Source organism: Squalius cephalus, assembly GCF_949319135.1.
Source record: "Squalius cephalus genome assembly, chromosome: 1".
NCBI lineage: Eukaryota > Metazoa > Chordata > Actinopteri > Cypriniformes > Leuciscidae > Squalius > Squalius cephalus.
Genome location: NC_137122.1, coordinates 39,010,797 through 39,029,968, shown reverse-complemented (window position 1 = coordinate 39,029,968; position 19,172 = coordinate 39,010,797). Strand labels below are relative to the sequence as shown.

At 38.0% G+C, this 19,172-nt stretch overlaps 1 protein-coding gene across 2 annotated transcripts; it reads left to right on the top strand.

Annotated features, from left to right (window-relative positions):
• Positions 1-1,325: 1,325 nt before the first annotated feature.
• fus (FUS RNA binding protein) lies at positions 1,326-15,187 on the top strand. 2 transcript variants are annotated; one of them, XM_079875525.1, is made up of 15 exons: positions 1,326-1,429; positions 2,502-2,526; positions 2,631-2,791; positions 5,053-5,227; positions 5,311-5,561; positions 7,053-7,257; positions 9,915-9,949; positions 13,202-13,234; positions 13,322-13,431; positions 13,516-13,645; positions 13,746-13,829; positions 13,921-14,074; positions 14,355-14,452; positions 14,552-14,687; positions 14,817-15,187. In XM_079875525.1, the coding sequence occupies exons 1-15, from the start codon at positions 1,417-1,419 to the stop codon at positions 14,854-14,856; spliced, it is 1,650 nt and encodes a 549-aa protein (XP_079731651.1). In that variant the 5' UTR covers positions 1,326-1,416; the 3' UTR covers positions 14,857-15,187. The 2 variants fall into 2 exon arrangements, with proteins under 2 accessions (XP_079731651.1, XP_079731650.1); XM_079875524.1 differs by having other exon boundaries at positions 13,746-13,847.
• Positions 15,188-19,172: the final 3,985 nt, after the last annotated feature.

The following is a 19,172-nucleotide window of genomic DNA, read 5'->3' as shown; positions in this document are numbered from 1 at the left end:
TTTTATCGTGAAAAACGTGATAATTTAAGTTGAGTAAACTTAATTTCTTTAGGTGTTACCAATTGAAGTAATTTTTTTAAGTTGATCCAACTATTCACTTTTTACAGTTACTGTATAATTTACTGTAGTGTGTAAATATTTTATAAGTCATTCCTGGGATTCTGTAATGTTTCAACGTGGATTTTTGTTTTACAATTAGTTTTTTGTTGTTGTTTTTTTGCATACAATTCATTTTCTAAATACCCCACATCATTAGGCACATATCAAACTTCCAAAAAACTCATATTTTCCCACCTCAGGCATTCAAGAATTATTTTCAGATTTAAACACCTTTTATTCTCAACCCCCCCAATGGACAAAATGGAATTGGTTTAAAAAGGATTTTACACAACTTGCTATAAAACAAACATCTACCTTCTGCTCATGAGTCCCTCATAATAATTTAATAACTACAAATGTAACTTTTCTAATCATTTTCAAATTTTTATGGGACTGAAGTTAAAAAACAAACAAATTGTGTGTTTGTGGTCTCTTTATTTTATATTATTATTAATTTTGATGTTTAACTAAAACCACAATTGTATTGTGTTAATCCTTAACATGCCAGATGGTAATCAGCAAGAAATGCTTTCCTTTTTAATTGTCTTACCTATTTATTCCCCCCAAAAATATTGAAGGTTGAGAATACAGAGACGGAGTTGAAGACTGTAACTGGATTGAAGGGAGGCATTTAGTTCAATGTTATATTTTTTATTTTTTTATTTTTACTACTTAGCATTTTATGCAACACTATTAAAAATACCTGAATGGTGTCATTTCTGGTAAATGATGTCACATATGGGTGGAGTCTCAATTATTATATGCAAAGAATAGTTGTGAATAGCGTGACGGGTTGAGTTCAGACTGAGAGACACACCGTTACAATCAGTTTTTTTTTTATATAAAATATCTTGCAATTTTTTTTCTTCACAAGAAAGTAACACAAATAAATACTTACAAAATTGGCCAAAAAAATTTGACACTGTGCACATTTTGTTAAATATGTTCTAAGTACAAATTCAGTGAAGTGGCTCAGGGACATGACAACATGCTTAGTGCACAATATAGATAATACTTTATTTTATGATAAAAAAAAATTTTTTATTCATTACAATGAACGTTGTGAAAAGCGTTTAATATTCCATTTTGGTGAACCACCACCTTAAAAAGGTGAAATATTACCGAATCTCAGGAATGACCCAAACCGGTCCGGCGCCGCCTGCAGGTTCATACCGACACAACAACATAACAGCGTCACTCATCAGTCTCTCTCTCACTCACTCTCCGCACAGTTGCGCAGTTGGTACTGATAACCAAAGGTGACTGAGCTCAAATTGGGCTTCTGCATCAGCTCCTAAAAGGATTTCAAGCGCTATCATGGCGTCAAATGGTAAGATAGGTCAATGTATTAGGCCTATTATTATTTGTATTTTATTATAATCGCTAGGTTTTGACGAAACATAGCATCTAATGCAAAACGTAACTTGCCTAGTAATTTTAATTTGTATTGTTCACTCACAAATGGCGAGGTGATGTAATCTACGTGTTATAGAAGCAATTTACCCATTTGGAGCATTTATATATTATTTGTCAAAAGGCGAAATGAAGAACATGTCGGCATCCGCCATTTTGTTTGCAGCTCTTTCAATTTGAGCTGGGTTGTTCTATTACTGACCTATATATTTAGCCTGAGACCATACTGAATATTTTTTCGATTTAAATTCAGTTTAATCTCTACATCATCTATTTATCTCTACATTCAGGCATCCTCTATCACACTGGTAGCGACGCGACAAAAATGTAACGCCCCCATTACGATTACAGAACTGTGTGAGCGTAAGGGCTCATTTATTAAAACGGGAGCTTGTCTAGTTGAATAGTTAGATTACCCAAAAATGTTTTTACTCATCCTCGTGTAGTTCCAAACCTTGACTTTCTTCTGTGGAGCATGAAAGAAGAATGTTTTGGTCACCATTGACTTTAATTGTAAGGACAAAAAAGGGTAATTTCTCAAAATATCATATTTTTATGCTCCACAAACGTAACTCATACAAGTAAAATGTCACGATTCTAAAAAAATATTACATAATGTTCGTTTTTGGGTGAACTATCCCCAGACTAGTACTCTATCTTCCCAAAGCCAATGAGATGGTCCTCACTGCAGAACACACTATCCAGGGGGCGTGGTTGGATCCAGATCCAACTCCTCCCACCTTACATATACCTAAACCTACCCATCTCCACCCCCTGATCCCTAAACCCACCCCTAAACCTACCAATCTCCACCCCTTAGATGTGGATCCAACCTCACCCCCTGGATCTTGTGGACTGCATTGAGGTGCTACTGAAGCCAATGCAGACTTTTGATCAGATGCAGATTCATGATCTTGCCAGTATGTGTAAATTACTAAAAAACAAACAAATAAACACCATGTATAATGCACACTGTCTTTTCCCTTTAGATTATGCTCAAACCTCAAGCCATGGGTAAGTTTAATGCATCCTTTCCAAAGTCTTATCGTAATATTGCATTTATCGTAAGATTTCTCACATTTATCATGAAAATAATTAATTCATTTTGTTGTGCCCAGTTATGGTGGCTATGGAGGACAGTCCAACCAGAGTTACAGTCAAGCCCCTGGCCAAAACTACAGCCAGCAGAGCTTAGGAGGATACAGCCAAAACTCAGAGAGCAGCTCTGCTCCTTATAATCAGAGTGGATACGGCTCCAATTATGGACAGTCCCAGTCAGGTATTATACTGCAAATGCTGTGAAAGTTAAAGTCAACATGAAATCAAAATGAACAATTCTCTTTTTTTATGGAATAATGCAGTATTTAATATAAATTATTTATCCGTTTTCATGTGCCTTCGTATTCTTTCATCAAAATAACTTCACATACCAATTGCAACAACTGCTCTTCTCTGATGACGTGTTTCAGGGTTGCCAGGTTTACGTAACAAAACCAGTCCAATGCTATTCAAACCCGCCCAAAACAAAAGCAAAAGGGGGCGGGGGTTTCCTCAGGAAAAATCACATTCCCCGTGGAGAGAGTTGCTTAAATCCACAAACTAAAGAAACAACCCGCGGCAAATAGGGCTGCACGATACTGGGAAAATATGCGATATGCGATATTGTTGTTGAGTATCGCGATAACGATATTTCTTGCGATATAACATTTCCCTATAGAAATGCTATATTTATTCATTTTTTAATTTTTTTTTAATCATTTATATATATGTAATGATCATACTAAAATAAACAGGTAGGCTAATAGATATTCTTCTGATCTTCAGAAGATTATCTCAGTTTTTTCATAAGGAGTTAACGTTACACATGCAACATGTTGATTAATGGTTGTCTGTGAGACTCTGTTATTGTTACTTGGCATTTCGTTAGCAGTTTTGGTAGATTTGGGCTTACACTTTTTGAAGTCTTCATATAGCTCCATGAGATGGCGTTCCAGATGACTGAGGAGATTAGTTTCCTCTCGACGTGGCCAAAATTTTTCGCCACGACTTTGTGACACCGTCACTTATGTTCACATATCGCGTATTTTGCGATATTTTGAGAACATCTCAAATTTTCAGCGCTTATGGAAAGAAGGAGATAGCGGTGCGGCCACGCTTTCCATGCGTTTTTAGACGCGATATGCGAACGGCCCCTTTCACAGTACCTGTCTGCATTTATGACACGTCTTCTCTGTTGAAGCCAACATATTGCCATATTTCCGACGTACAGTTCTCTTTAGGCACAGGTTCTTCGCTGTTGTCATTCTCCTCGCTTGTCTCTACTCCCACCATTAGTTTTTATTTTCCACTCTCTGCTCTGAGCCACTAGGTTCCCCTTTGGGCCCAATCTTGCCAATAGCATAATAGCACCTACTGGGGAGGCGGGTATAAAGATAGTAAGGCCACATTTGATTGGTCGAATTTGGATAAACAACCTATGCATGCATGCATCACACAAATGCTCACTTAAAATAAATGCAATTTATCGCACCTCTCTGTGATACAGATATCCCATATACTATTATCGCGATAATGATCATTTTTTGATATATTGTGCAGCCCTTGCGGCAACAGTGTAAAAGTAGTCCAATTGTGTGGGAAAACTACGGATTTGGCAACACTGATCTGTTTACTGGGGCGGGACAACCTGTCACTCACATGAGATCACAGCAGTAGCACACCACAATAGAGCTGGTAAGTCCCGCCCCTTCCGCTAACCCCACTGGACCTCTAGGTTGAAAAATCGTCAATGCAAGTGAATGGGAGAAAATAATTATTTTCTGGTCCCGTTTGAATTTTGCCATGAATGTGAACATATGTTGTCTGTGAATTTTTAATATAATGTTTCGTGTAAAGAATGCTACAATTTAGCGGGTAGAAGTTTGATACGGTTAGACTTTGTGTGAGAGCACTTTGTGGACTACAACTCTTCGCTGCTTTCGACGCGAATCTGAAGAAAGAACAGCCCATTTGGTTTGAATGGTGACATTTGGGTACAAAACACACAGGCATCTCGATCTGTCTCCATATATTATCGCAGCATTAGCACCGTGATTTGACAAGTGGAGGGAAATGTGTTATGGGGTGACGTCACATAGGCGACATGTAGTCTTTCTCGTTATGTCTTTTCCACAACTGCTAGCCAAAGAATCGTACAATATACTGTCAAACTCGTAACATGAAACATTATATAAAAAATTCACATACAACATATGTTCACATTCATGGCACAATTCAAACGGGATCAGAAAATAATTATTTTCTCCCATTCACTTGCATTGACGATTTTTCAACCTAGAGGTCCACTTGGGGTTTTACAGATGGGCGGGACTTACCAGCTCTATGAACCAATCAATCAAACCAATCAATTCCGGAGGACAAAATCAAGTCCTGCCCTTCATTTTGTTTCTTGTTCAAGAAGCAGTTTCACTCGGTATACGTCTCACCAGGCAAGAAAAGACTATCACAACTTCCATTTCATGCCGACTTTATCTTTTTTAGGAGGATATGGGTCTCAGCTTCCCTCTCAGGGCTATAATCAGTCCAGTCAGTCGTACAGCTCTGGAGGCTACAATAACAGCAGCCAGCCTCCAGCAGCTCAAAGTGGAGGATACAACCAGCCATCTTCTTACTCCGGCTATAACCAGCATCAATCTGCTACTTCATCTGCCTCTGGGTGAGATTTCAGTGGTGAATTTTTTTTATGCCCAGAATATGGCATTATTGATAAGAACATGTTAAACCTATTTTGTGTTTCAGTAACTATGGGAACAGCTCCCAGTCGTCTGGCTACGGTCAGCAGCAACAGCAGCAGGGTGGGGGTGGTTATGGTGGCAGTGGAGGTCAGTCTGGAGGATATGGGAGCAGTGGAGGACAGAGCGGTGGATACGGGGGTAGCGGGGGCCAACACCAGTCCTCTCAACATGGAGGAGGTCCTTACAACCAATCTCCCAATTACAGCTCTCCTCCACCTCAAAACTATGGGCAACAAAATCAGCACGGACAGGGAGGTGAGGTTGAGAGATTCCTTCAGCAAGTTAACATATAGAAGTTTGATTTGATTAGCTATATAGCGATCTTGGTAATAGAAAATAAAGCTGTTCGGTCTCTAATTGTAAGACTAGAGAATTGGCATTTTCTATATTTAAAAACTTGTTAGCAACTTGCTTTTTTAAAAAGTTCAATGGCCTGAATATTCATGTTTCAGTTGTTTATGTTGTAGAACAAAACAAGTAATTGTAACCAAATTCCTAAAGAAATATTACAATTCTATACTTTTTTTTTTTGTCTACAAAAAAAAAAAAATCATGTTATCAGTGAATTAAGGTATAACAACATTATAATATAGAGTATGAAAAATGGATATTCATTTTGAAATTTTCTGAAGATTACATTTAACAGTGTACACAACTTTTAAAATCTGAACATATTTTAAAATACAAGCCATCATTCACTTGCTGACTTTGTAAATGGTTACAGAGGACAAACTGGGTATCATACACTTAATGACTGAGGATCACACACTACAAGTCTTTACAAACACAAACTCATGCATATACGCGCGTCACAAATGCGCATGACAAATGTAAACTAAATGTGTTCTAAAATTGGCTTACATTTTTTTTATATTCTCTGACTGGAATAAATCTTAGTCTGAAACTAGAAAATCTGAGTCTGTGCCCATCATACACTAAGTGATTTTCTGTGAAATCCGGCAACTCAAATCTGCAGACTGGCTCTGACTTTCGGTAACTAGCGTCAAACTCTGTTTGCACCTGGTCACTTCATGCGTTTTACTGATTGGATAGCTATCCATTTTGTTAAAACTTCCATTTACACTTGGCCACATAAATGCGTCTCTGAAAAACGAAAATAAATCTGTTGCAATTTATTTATCATCGGCTAATTTCAAGGTCAAAGACCACAACAGAAGAGAAAATGGCATCAGCACTGGTAAGATAATTTAGTCTCACTACTTTTAATGAAGTTGATTGTGTGTTGAGCTTCAGGATGCGATGGCAAACTTTCAGTTTCTTTTGTGGCAGTTTGTGCTTCGGCTTGCTGAAGAGATGGGCTACTCATCTGTGTCGGGCCATATCTGTGGTGATGCGTGTTCCAGTAGAGCTGTTGCTACCGGGAGCCTATAACACGCTCTCACATTTTTTTAACATTTTGGAAGGAGTAAAAATGTGGTTTCAACCAGATGCATTTACGCTTGTCCAGTTTCATCCTCCTGAAGTGGTTTGATTGAGGAGATTTAAATCCATCTCAAATGTGTTTCGGAGGGCATTTACACCGTGTCTTTTCACTATCGGATAGCTATCTGATCAGAGAAAATGCATGAAGTGTCCAGGTGTAAATAGGCCCTAATACTGGTCAATAACCTCTATGGTATCAAGAAGTTGTACATCTCGCCTCAAAAAGTTATTTCAAAAAGCAATTACAATGAAAGGCTTAAATGTTTAAGGTTTCCAATAAAATATATTGTATTTTATTTCTAGGTTACAACCAGGATTCCCCACCAATGAGTGGTGGTGATGGTGGTGGTGGAGGAGGAGGAAGAGGCTATGGTGGTCAGGATGGCGGATATAGTCAGGATGGTAGAGGTGGACGTGGTCGTGGAGGTGGAGGTGGCTTTGGAGGTCGAGGAGCGAGTGGGTTTGACAGAGGTGGTCGTGGAGGACCCCGTGGCAGAGGAGGAATGGGGTAAGCAAACATTCATATCACGCACTTCTTCCATCTCCTTCACCACATAAAGTCCACATGTATGCATCAGTGTGTCATTTAGGGAAAAAATAACACCTTCAGGTAAAAGGTTAAAATAGAGCCAAAGGTGTTACACCACATCGACTGGCTGGGCTGAAAGTAAATGGTGGCCTAGACCACGGTAAACTACAGATAAAGTGTTTTGATTTGGGGTGTAAAGTTTCGGTCTACTTAAAACAGCAATATGGACAAAAAGTGAAACTGAATACAGAAAATTTGTCCAATTAGGAGCCAGAATGGTCTGGTGTATGATTTATTGGTGATCCTCATATTCATGTATTTACCAAAAATGATGCATGATGTTAAGTCGGTGCCAGTGTGCTGAATATTTCCGTGTCTACACCCTTCACAAGATGGAACCAGCCAAAGGTTCATATAATATTGAACAAAAACTAATCAGAAGTTGCAATGAATGACCAGGTGTTTTTTTTTTTTTTTTTTAAATAAGAATCTGTTAATCGTTGACTTACCGGCAAAAAATAATTATGGGTGGACTGTCCTGTGGCAAAAAGTTGATAATTTTACTAGTTGCACTTACGGGAGTGCATCGCATCACATGTTTTCCTTCACACGTCCACATTGCACATTGTGACCAGGACAGGAGTTTACTATTATTATAATTCATTGTATTTTTAAGTTTTATTTACGTCTTGTTTACATAAGCCGCGTTTCCACCGCAGGAACTTTCCCAAGGAACTAGTAACTTTGGGCTGGTATTCGGTGTGTTTACACCGCAGGAACCAGGGTCTAAATGAAGTTCCGGGTAAATATTTCCCCCTCCGAAAGTCCCTGCTAGTGAGGTACTACTTTTTCAAAGTTAGGAGCTTTCAGGGGTGGAACTTGGGCGCTGAACATGCTGATTGGTTGAGTTTATGCCGCATTTTGATTGGTTGACTCCACGCAGCATTTTATTCAACCACCATCTGTTGCTGTGCGTGTAGTAACAGTCGTCTGCTATTCGAATCAACAATGGAGTTAAAAAAATACGACCGATGGACCGACGACGAGGTTCAGGCTTTAGTAAGCTTAAATTCAGAGGATGAAATCCAGTGGGAACTGTAAAGTCGTGTGCAGTCCTACGTCACCGGACTATTTGCCCAATCTTCACGGTACTTTAGACCGCGGTGGAAACGCGGCTAGCAACAGGTCTGGGGGAAAAAAAGTTCCTGGGACAAATTGTTCCGGGTAATTTCGGTGGAAACGCGGCTATATAGTGTTAGCAGTATAGTACATTTGTTTTCATCATGATTTTTCAGTAATTCTTTTATGTTTTAGTTTGCAATTAGTTTTAAGTAGGGATGCACCGATACTAGTAATCAGGTTGGATGCAATATAAAAATGTTCTGATGCCGTTAAAAGCATATTGTGAATGACTATCAATGCTTTCCTAGAATTTTCTAGAATTTTAAAAGTAACATTGAGGTGTTTGATTTGTTTGAGTGGATTCATTCAGTCAGATGTTTTTAATGGGGAAAAGTGAGGACATAAGTGAGAGAGTGCTAAAACTCTCGCTTGTCTCTGCTTGTGCTCCATTTTATCCTCCCCAGATGCCCTGGTGATCAGCAAAGTTAACAGTTCAGGAAGATTTTAAACATTCAACCCTAAATGTGCTTGGAAAAAAGTCTCACAGGTATCGGCCAAGTAAAGTATTGGTGCATCCGTAGTTTCAAGAACATACAGGTCTTTTACAAACCCCCCCAACATAATAAACTTTTTATAAATAAAAAAGTTAAGGTTAAAATGTAACATTAGCATAATTATTTGAAGCAGCAGATCAATCCCATCTGGCTGTGATCTCACCTGTTCTCTAAACCTTCTCCATCCTCTCCTACAGGATTATTGTGTGTTGCAATGCTTTAATGAATCTTTAAATCTCCTCCTAGGCTGTTTTCTACAAGGTTCAGCGATTTAGGCTTTTCCTATTGAAGAAGATAAAACAGAAACACAGGCTCTAGACAACTGGGGAAGTGAAGATTAGTCAAGAATAAATGAGGAATGTGTGATTATAAATAATAATAATAATAATAATAAAGTCTAAGGATCCTTTCAAATCTTAAAAGGATCCCAAAACAGTATGGAACAGCTGGATTAATCCAAAAGGGGGAGAGTGGTCACATCAGTTATGTCTATTAATTTAAATGCAAAACTGAATGCAGTGTATGCAGTTTCTGTCCAAAGAAACAGAACACGGATACCGTTTGGTATATAATGGGTGAAGGTCCGGGGCTAAAGATATACCTTCGATCTGATAAAAGAAAATACTTGATTTTGTGAAAGAATGATTGAGTTCACAGATGCACTGCAAAGCTGCATGGTAAAAAAATATATGGTAATTCTTTTGAGCAAAATAGGCCAAATGGTTATGATAGAGGGCCTGCATGACTTGGGGAAGGAATATCAAATGGGTTTCCAAAATTCCCTTATGGGTTATGAGGAAAGATGAACCTAGTGAGAGGGAGCAGAAAAGAAAAGGGGCAATGGGGAACTTGTAGAAAGGATGATGGAGATGGGTGGGCCCTTTCCAGCCTCAAGAGTGAAATGGGGCACCACCCTCATCAACCTTCAATTCGTCTTGCTTCTCTCTCCTTCTCCGTCAGAATGGGCGATCGTGGAGGATTCAATAAGTTTGGTGGTAAGTGACAAACTCTTCAAACAAGGAACTTCAGGGGTTTAAAGAGAGCCTAGTCTAAGAGGGAGGAGTGGGTGTCTGGTCATGTCACAGAAATTTGCGTTATATTTTTAAAAGAATACACTGAAATGAATGCGATAACCACCTTGTGTGTGTGGTAAATATAAGTGGTAAACAACTACGCTTTAATGCATTTAGCAACAGCTTTCTCATTATGCATGGTTAAGGTAGAAACACAAAGTCGTCTGTAAACCGTTATAGTAAAAGACCTTATTAAGGGATCGTTCACCTAAAAATGAAAATTCTGTCGTCTCATGTCGTTCCAAATCTAAATCCCCTTTCACACAGCGCTTTGAACCCGGGAAATTGCCGGCAAATTGCCAGAGTGCCTTCTGTGTGAACGCAAACACGACCCGGGATTTATACCGGGATCGATGCCGGGTTGGGGACCAAGTAACATTGCCGTGTTCAGTCCCGGAACGCGCGCTGTGTGAACAAAAGTTATATGCCGTAATAATGCCGTGTCGTAGTGATGACGCTGAAGCGCGGGATCGTTCACCAGCTGTTAAACGGTACGTAATGCGCAAGTTTATGATCGAATCAGAGAAAAAAATGCACAAGCGTGGTTTCTCTCGAGAGAAATCGCAGCTCATAAGCAAACTTGAGACGCGGCTGAGACATTAAAGTCACATCGATGTCACGTGTCTTTACGGGATTTTTACGGGTTGTGTGTGAACGCACTCTGTGATTCCGGAAATCACTGGCAGTGTGAATGAACCAAAATCAAAAGAACCCGGGTCAAATCCCGGGTCACTTTATCCGTGTATTTTCCGGAATCTCTGTGTGTGAAAGGGGCTTTAATGACTTTGTCCTCTGTGGAACACAATAGAAGACATAAGAGAATAATTTTTTTGGGTGAATTATCCCTGTAAGTGCAATTTTTCAACTAATACATTCTCTTATTAGTGTCACAAACGAGAAGGTATACAATGTGATTTTCAGAGTTTAAAATTAGATTTTTATTAATTTATTTTAGATGGATTTTCACAGGCGATCACTGGAATTGGAGATCTGGAATTTGAAATGAAGTAGAATCTATTGATCAGACACTGAAACATGAAACAAAATGGTTGTTAATATGTGTTTGGGCAGGTATATCTAAAAGTCCAAAATCTTTTTTTTTTTTTCATTTTACATTAATGCATTTATCAGACGGTTAATCAAAAAGCAGCTTACAATGCATTCAAGGTTCATATTTTTGTTTATCAGTATGAGCTTCCTGGGAATAAATCCCGCGACCCTCGCACCATGCTCCAGCTGATGTGCAATAAAGTCAGTTGTGGTTAAAAAAGACTTCTTCAATGCTTGTGGCAGTATTGTTTTTTTAGTGGCTGGACAGTAACGTGAAATGCACATACCTTTATCAGCTGTGCAGTGTGGGACGGCATGTCTTCAAATGTCTGGGAGAATGTTGAACATTCTAAATATTCATCAAACTTAAATAAAAAAATTCCTGTACCTTTTACTGGTTTTCATTTTTGGTCAATTTTTTTAAAAATGTTATTGGAATTTACCGTGACGATTCCAATATGTGTGGTTTTTTGTTTTTGTTTGTTTGTTTTTTGGAATTTCCCTTTTTGGAGCACCCATTTTATACTCTGAGCACTTTTCAAAAGGTTTCTAATGTGGCAAACAGCTGGATTCTGGAGGTTGTTCAAATTCATTTGTGTCCGGTGGTTTTAGGGTTGTACTGGTCTGATGAAGGTCCTAATGGAATAATTCTACACACAAAAAAAGTACATGAAAAAGTTGTTTAAAACAACAGGAATGGAGGCCTGGAGATGGAAGGATTTAAATTACACATACGTTTTTTTTTTTTTTTCACAATGCATCACACAGTTTGGAATATGAAATATCATGTTCATAATTGCTTGAACATGTCAGCACCAGCCGGAAACCAAGATCCTTGTGTTCACTGCACTGTTTCTAACTGGTAACTACCTCAAAAGGAATCTAAAGGTATAACAAGGGGTCGAGACTTGCTTATCTGGCTAGCTCAAATACAATTTGATATGAAGCCAGATCCAGTAAAAATGGTCATGGGTTTCATGTGGAAGGAATATTTGCTGAAGATGATGAATTGTGAACTTAAAGGTGGTCTTAAAGGCTGTTACGCTTTAGGGTTTAGGAACGTCTGTTTAATACAGTGAGTCATGGTCATATTTACTAATACTGAAAGTAAACCATTTGGGTTTCAATATTATTCTTTTGATTAGACTGGTATAATGTGTAAGATTGCAGTTCATCATTGATCATCGTAATCTCTTTAAAACATCAGTGGTGTTGGTAACTATTCTAATGGTTATCTAAATTAATTGTGGTTGAATCAAAGTGGTTGCTTATGCTGGGAAAACCCAATGTCTAGATTCACTCATAGACAAAAAGTATTGAGCAGTGTCTGACATATTGGCTGTTTGGAAATCATCTTTTGTGGGATGGAGAATGAGAACCTTATCACATGGCCTATGAACATATTGTCATTGATGTAATGGGTCGTAATGTCACAGACTGTTGTGGTGTTCAGTGCTAATGGAGCTACTGGGTTCTTAATAAAAAAGGGTGAATGACATGTGACTGGTTGCAAAGTGGTATTCAGTTAAAAGTTGTCCTTATTAGCTATGCATGCTTTACATACAACCAATGAGATGACAGAAAGCAACAACAACAAAAGACCCAATAGCTGCTCATTGCAAAGCAGACTGTAAACGTATGGTCGGGTGGTTTTGCAGGGGTTTGAATCAGATGGTTATTGCATGGTTTACAGCTTTCCAGAAATTGAGAGATTCGTGGTGTAAAAGCAAGTACATGAAGTTGTCCGACATGTATTTCGTTTTACGTACGAGGATAAATCAAGCTACAGCTATCAGTATGGGAGGAAAGAATCTCTTAATTGAGTCCTTGGACTTATTTAAATTTTGACCAGTTTCGTCAATTTTGAAAACGAGTCGTGTCGATAAGAAACAATGTTCAGATAGTGTTGGTTGGTGCTTGGTACTCTCATTTAGTCAAATATGCTGCTACAGATTTCCATCAGGTTCTGCTTTCTGTATCTGGAGCATAAATTATAATTGATTGTACAGATGTATATGACCCCATTAAAGAAAAGTCAAAGGATTACGAATGCGTAATAAGTGTTTGTAAATCGAGTGTTTGTGTACATGCGTAATATTAATAAATGTTCCTTTCACTTAAAAGGGCCCAGGGATCATGGAGCTGGTGGGCCAAATAGTAAGTATACGGCAACTGATTTCTGCAGCTACTTGCATTATTAGACGATTTTCAAGCATGATTATAAATTTCTAATTTTTGTTACAGTGCAGGAGCAGGATAACTCTGACAACAACACCATCTTTGTGCAAGGTCTTGGAGACAGCTATACTGTGGACTCAGTTGCAGACTTCTTTAAACAGATCGGCATCATCAAGGTGGAAAAGCAAAAAGAAAAAAGTTCCATTGTGCTGCAGCTACCTTTATAGTTCTCCTTGTCATAATATCTATTTTTTACACAGATCAATAAGAAGACAGGATTACCCATGATAAATCTATATACAGACAGAGAGTCAGGGAAGCTTAAAGGGGAGGCTACTGTTTCATTTGATGACCCCCCTTCAGCAAAAGCAGCCATTGATTGGTTTGATGGTATGTTGAAAGAGAACCACACAAGTGCCTACCTTCTAAAACAAAGCTGGAGTTTTTGGGCGTCTGTCCAGTCTAAGTCACATTCATCTTTTCCCCTCAGGGAAAGATTTTAATGGAAATCCAATCAAGGTGTCCTTCGCCACTCGCAGAGCTGAATTTGGACGCGGCGGTGGCAGCATGAGAGGTGGTCGTGGTCGAGGAGGTATTTTAGGTTCACTCCTTCTCTTAGTCTCTGTTTTGTTTTTCTGACTTGGGTTTTCTCTCTCTTCTTGCAGGGCCAATGGGCCGGGGGGGATTTGGGGGAGGCAGAGGTGGTGGTGGTGGCTTCCCAGGTAACAATGGCGGTGGTGGTGGTAACGGTGGTGGCAACGGTGGTGGTAATGGCGGTGGCGGCCAGCAAAGAGCAGGGGACTGGAAATGTTCAAATCCGTAAGTGTTGGTTTGCACTTACTTTTAACAGATTGTTTTGTAGCAAAATGTAAATAATATCATGCATCTCTAATTGGATATAAAAGTATGTCCAATACTGCTAAATGTGACTATAAGGCATTAAGATATTATAAACGTTAAGATTATGATTTTCTGAAAGGCTGATTTGAAACAATTGTTTTGTCGAACCAAAAACATATTGAGAAAGACGCTGTATAAATAAATTTCACTTGACTTGATAAATTCATATTTTCTGTGCTTTTCTCTTGTGCGTATGCAGAACATGTGGTAATTTAAACTTCTCATGGCGAAATGAGTGTAATCAGTGCAAAGCTCCCAAACCGGAAGGAAGTGGAGGTGGAATGTCGCCGATTGGAGGTAAAGAGGAACTTTCCTGTGAAAATTAACTGGATTTTGTGGCAGCATCTGACTTATTAGAGATAGTGGATTGCTGCTTAAATGCACCTATTTTTGTAGGTGGTTTTGGTGGAGACAGGGGCAGAGGCGGTTTCGATCGAGGTGGTTTCCGCAGTCGTGGTGGTGATCGAGGGGGCTTCAGAGGAGGGAGGGGAGGTGACCGGGGTGGATTCGGACCTGGCAAGATGGACTCAAGGTGAATGCTCTGATGATTCACACTGTTGCACATCTTAAAATGTTAATTGGTAGAAAACTGATTTTCAATATACACTATTCCCCAGTGAGTGACAAATGTATCTTAGTGCCTCTGTTGTGTGTTTTTCAGGGGAGATCACAGGCATGAGCGCAGAGACCGGCCTTACTAATGGGAAATTCTCTTTTGTCCAAATAAGACTTTAATTCCATGTGGGACCAGTATTCACTCCACTTCAACACTTGTTACCTTCTTCCAAACGTTTTGTGTTGTATGTTGTTAAAATAAGTGTTTTTGTTTTAGTTCTGGTTATATAACTTTTTGTACTATTCTCTCTAGAGACTCTGATATTGTTAATTATGAATAACTTTTTTTCTCTCTTTGAACTTGTTGGTGCTTAGATCGCAGTAGTAATATTTGTGCAATTTATTAAATATACTTTCTTTGACTTTTTTTTTTTTTTTTAATTGTGGTTTAAAATTAAAAATGTCTGAAAAATAGTAAATTGTGATGTGGCATTACTTTATTATCTCACCTTCATTTCATTTCCAAGCACTTTGCATTTTTCGATCTCATTGACTTATGAGAGTAATAAACTGCTTATCTCTAAATAATCATCTCTTGAAATAAAATAAATGTTTACTGAAATTATATATAATATATATACACACACATACATACAGTCCCGGTCAAAAGTTTTAAAAATAATTATTTTTAATGTTTTTCAAAGAAGTCTCTTATGTTCACAGATTAAGCATTTATTTGATAAAAAATACAGAAAAAAACAGTAATAATGTGAATGTCATTTCAGTTTAAAATGTAATTTATTCCTGTGATGGTAAAGCTGAATTTTCAGTATCATTACTCCAGTCTTCAGTGTCACATGATCCTTCTGAAATCATTGTAATATGATGATATATTATTAATGTTGGAAACATTTGTGCTGCTTAATATATTTTTTTATTTTTTATTTTGTGATACTTTTTTCAGGATTCATTGATGAAGTTTATTTTTGTTTGTTTTGTTTAAAGAACAGCATTTATTTAAAATGGAAAACTTCTGTAGTTTGGGGTCACTGATTTTTTCCTCCTTTTTTTGAAAGAAATTAATACTTTTAGTCAGCAAGGATGTGTTAAATTGATTTAAAAAAAAGTGATAGTAAAGATTTATATTGTTAGATAAGATTTCTGTTTTGAGTAAATGCTGTTCTTTTTGAAGTTTTATTCATTAACTAATCCTGAAAAAAGTAACACAGGTTCCAAAAAAATATCAAGCAGCACAACTGTTTCCAACATTACAGTTTTTCTCGATTGCTTAAACTCATTTCTTGAAACTATGCCTCGTATTTTTGAAAACTGTAAACACAAATCCATAACGTCTCACCCAGTTCCCCAAACATCCTATTTTCAGGTCAAAATGAAGCTCTACACTCAAAACCATTCACTCTTGCTGAAAAAACAAACTTTGCCCTCAGACAGGACACACAAGTCCTCAAAATCACACACACTACAACAGTGGTTCTCAACTCCAGTCCTCGGGACCCGCTGCTCTGCACATTTTGCATGTCTCCCTTATTTAACACACCTGAATCAGATCATCAGCTCGTTAAGAGAGACTCCATGAACTGAACTGAGTGTGTCAGATAAGAGAGACATACAAAATGTGCAGAGCAACGGGTCCCGAGGACTGGAGTTGAGAACCACTGCACTACAACATAGTCTAACACACTGGTGCAATAAATTCAAAACAACATTTCCAAAACTGGTAAGTTATGTTCCTTGTGGTTCCCCCCCCCTCACAAACCTTTTCACATGATGAACACAGAAGACACAACCAATGGATACATTGGCACATTTTTATTTATTCATGTACTACACAGTACAACACACACACACAACAAAGGCTGTTTTACTCTTTTTTTTTTCTCTCCTCTATTTTTTTTTCTTTTTTTTTTCATATACACAGATGTGTGTGACCATAATATGACAGTAAAAGAGCACACACAAACCTTATTCTAATATGGAATCGTATTGGAATGGTAAAGAGTGTTGGTCGTAACAGGAGGGCCTCCACTCAAGGATACAATATGATGAACACGTCTAAGAATGTTCCACATATGGTTGAAAATGAAATACCATCATTGGCCTATAAAGATAACATTCTGGGAGTCAAGACTATAAAGGAGAAGAGATGTCCTCCCTTCACTGTCACACTCTGTGACTGTACGACTGCTGGCCTTTTCTTGCAAGAAAATACACCTCATCAAAGACTATTGGAAATGTTTGTCTCTTATTCAGTGATAGAATTTTGTTTGCCACCACACCTCCCTGAAGGTTCTCGAGGCGACGGTAAAGTGACTCAAATTTGGCCTTACTCGTAGCCGAGCCTCCCTCATAGTCATACCATTGATAAAGACATGGGCAACTAGAGTGGCTTGAATTTCATCTGAGACTGCTTGTCTTCTTGTCCTTGCCCTTCATCCTCCTCCTATCCCTCCTCGATCTCTTCCTTCATGTCTTTCTGGATCCATTGTTCCAAAACTCAATAAACTGATTTGGGCACTTTTATATATCTATTGAAGGTTCTGATTGATGTGTGTTAAATTTTGACTCTTAGTGTTTCCACCTGGGTAATTGTGTGCTAACTGAACTGAAGCTGTGCTGACTTGAGTGAACAATATTGAATGCTAGTGCTTTCTAAATGACAACATGGTCTAGGCAATGAGAAATGAAGGGATTTGTGTGTAGAGTTTTGCAGTGACAGTTCAACAAATCTGACTCATGTGTCAAAACAGGGAATAGTGTTTATAGTTTAGTGAAATGGGTGTGCTTTTTGATAAATGGCATTATGGTTTTGAAATTTTAGTTCAAACGCCTGGTTATAGTGTTTAAGCAATCGAGAAAAACTGTAATAAAAACTGAGCAGAAAATCATTATATTAGAATGATTTCTGAAGGATCATGTGACACTGAAGACTGGAGTAATGATGCTGAAAATACTGCTTTTACATCACAGGAATAAATTACATTTTAAAATATATTACAATAGAAAACCATTATTTTAAATTGAAATAATATTTCACAATTTTTTATTTTCTGTATTTTCTGTAGAGACTTCTTTCAAAAACATAAAAAATTTGAAGTGTTTCCCAACTTTTACCAAGACTTGACTATACATTTCAGCTTGTTGCCAAAGTAACATTTTCATTTAGTTTAACTTGATGTGTTAAAATAACAAAATCGTATTACAAAAACTTTAAGATCTGACAAGTTCATTCAGGATTTTTCACAAATTCGTATTACAGAAGCAAATCTTAACTTGATTCTTATCCTATCTCACAAAATCTCATCTTATCTGTAGGTAATCAACTCTCTCAGGTCTGTTACCAAGCAACCAACGAAGCGCAAGCTGCTGCTATGTCAGGGTTTCTCAAACTCGGTCCTGGAGGGCCACTGTCCTGCACAGTTTAGCTCCAACCCTGATCAAACACACCTAGCTGTGAGTTTCTAGTGATCCTGAAGACATTGATTAGCTTGCTCAGGTGTGTTTGATCAGGGTTGGAGCTAAACTGTGCAGGACAGTGGCCCTCCAGGACCGAGTTTGAGAAACACTGTGCTATGTGAAGTAAACGCTGGAGATTAAAATGGAGAAACAAAAAGGTGTGCTTTTAAATGAGTGCTGCAGAAAGATAAGTTTTGGTATCATATTTCGTGGGAGTCTGAAATTATTTATCAGTGTTTTTTCAAATTGCAGCACATCATTTCGGTGTTTAAAAAGTCGTTCCAGCATCAAACATCGTTGCTCTTCATATTGTATCGTTAATAAATGTGACGTCATTCTCAGGCAGGGCTATTGTTATGAGATTTTTACAGTTGCCTTTCAAATCATTTTGAAGTTAGGACACCATTGGGGTTGTCCTACAGTCTATGGGTTGTCCTAAAGTTTTTTTTGTGGAGTTCGGATGCTTCTGTAATACCCGTTTTCTATCCGTAGTTAAGATAAGATTTTCACAAGTGAGGTGTACATTTTTAAAACTCTTAGTACAAAAATCCAAACTGATCACACTTGTTACACAGCCAGTCTTTCTTTCAAAACATGACCTTGTGCTTTCACTAGCCTATGAAATTTTTAGTTTCAAACACAAGATAATTGTGATATAATGAGAACATTTGGTTTAATCACTGAAACACAACAGTATATGATCTTCTTTCAATTTAGTGCTTAACAATCAGTTAATTCAATGGCAAACAATGCAAGATACATGTTTCAATCACCCTTGTTGCTGAAATACTTACAGTAATATGGGCTACAGATGCCACATTAGAAGATACACACAGTCTTTAACTGTTTCCTCTCCCTCTCTCTCTATGTTCACAAATAGCACATTTCTCTCTCTCTCTCTCTCTCTCTCTCTCTCTCTCTCTCTCTCTCTCTCTCTCTCTCTCTCTCTCTCTCTCTCTCTCTCTCTCTCTCTCTCTCTCTCACACAC

Excerpts from the sequence above, each read along its gene's own strand:
- fus (XM_079875524.1), top strand. Across the intron at positions 14,075-14,354 it reads GACTGGAAATGTTCAAATCC|AACATGTGGTAATTTAAACT; the intron begins GTAAGTGTTGGT and ends GTGCGTATGCAG. Across the intron at positions 14,453-14,551 it reads TGGAATGTCGCCGATTGGAG|GTGGTTTTGGTGGAGACAGG; the intron begins GTAAAGAGGAAC and ends CTATTTTTGTAG.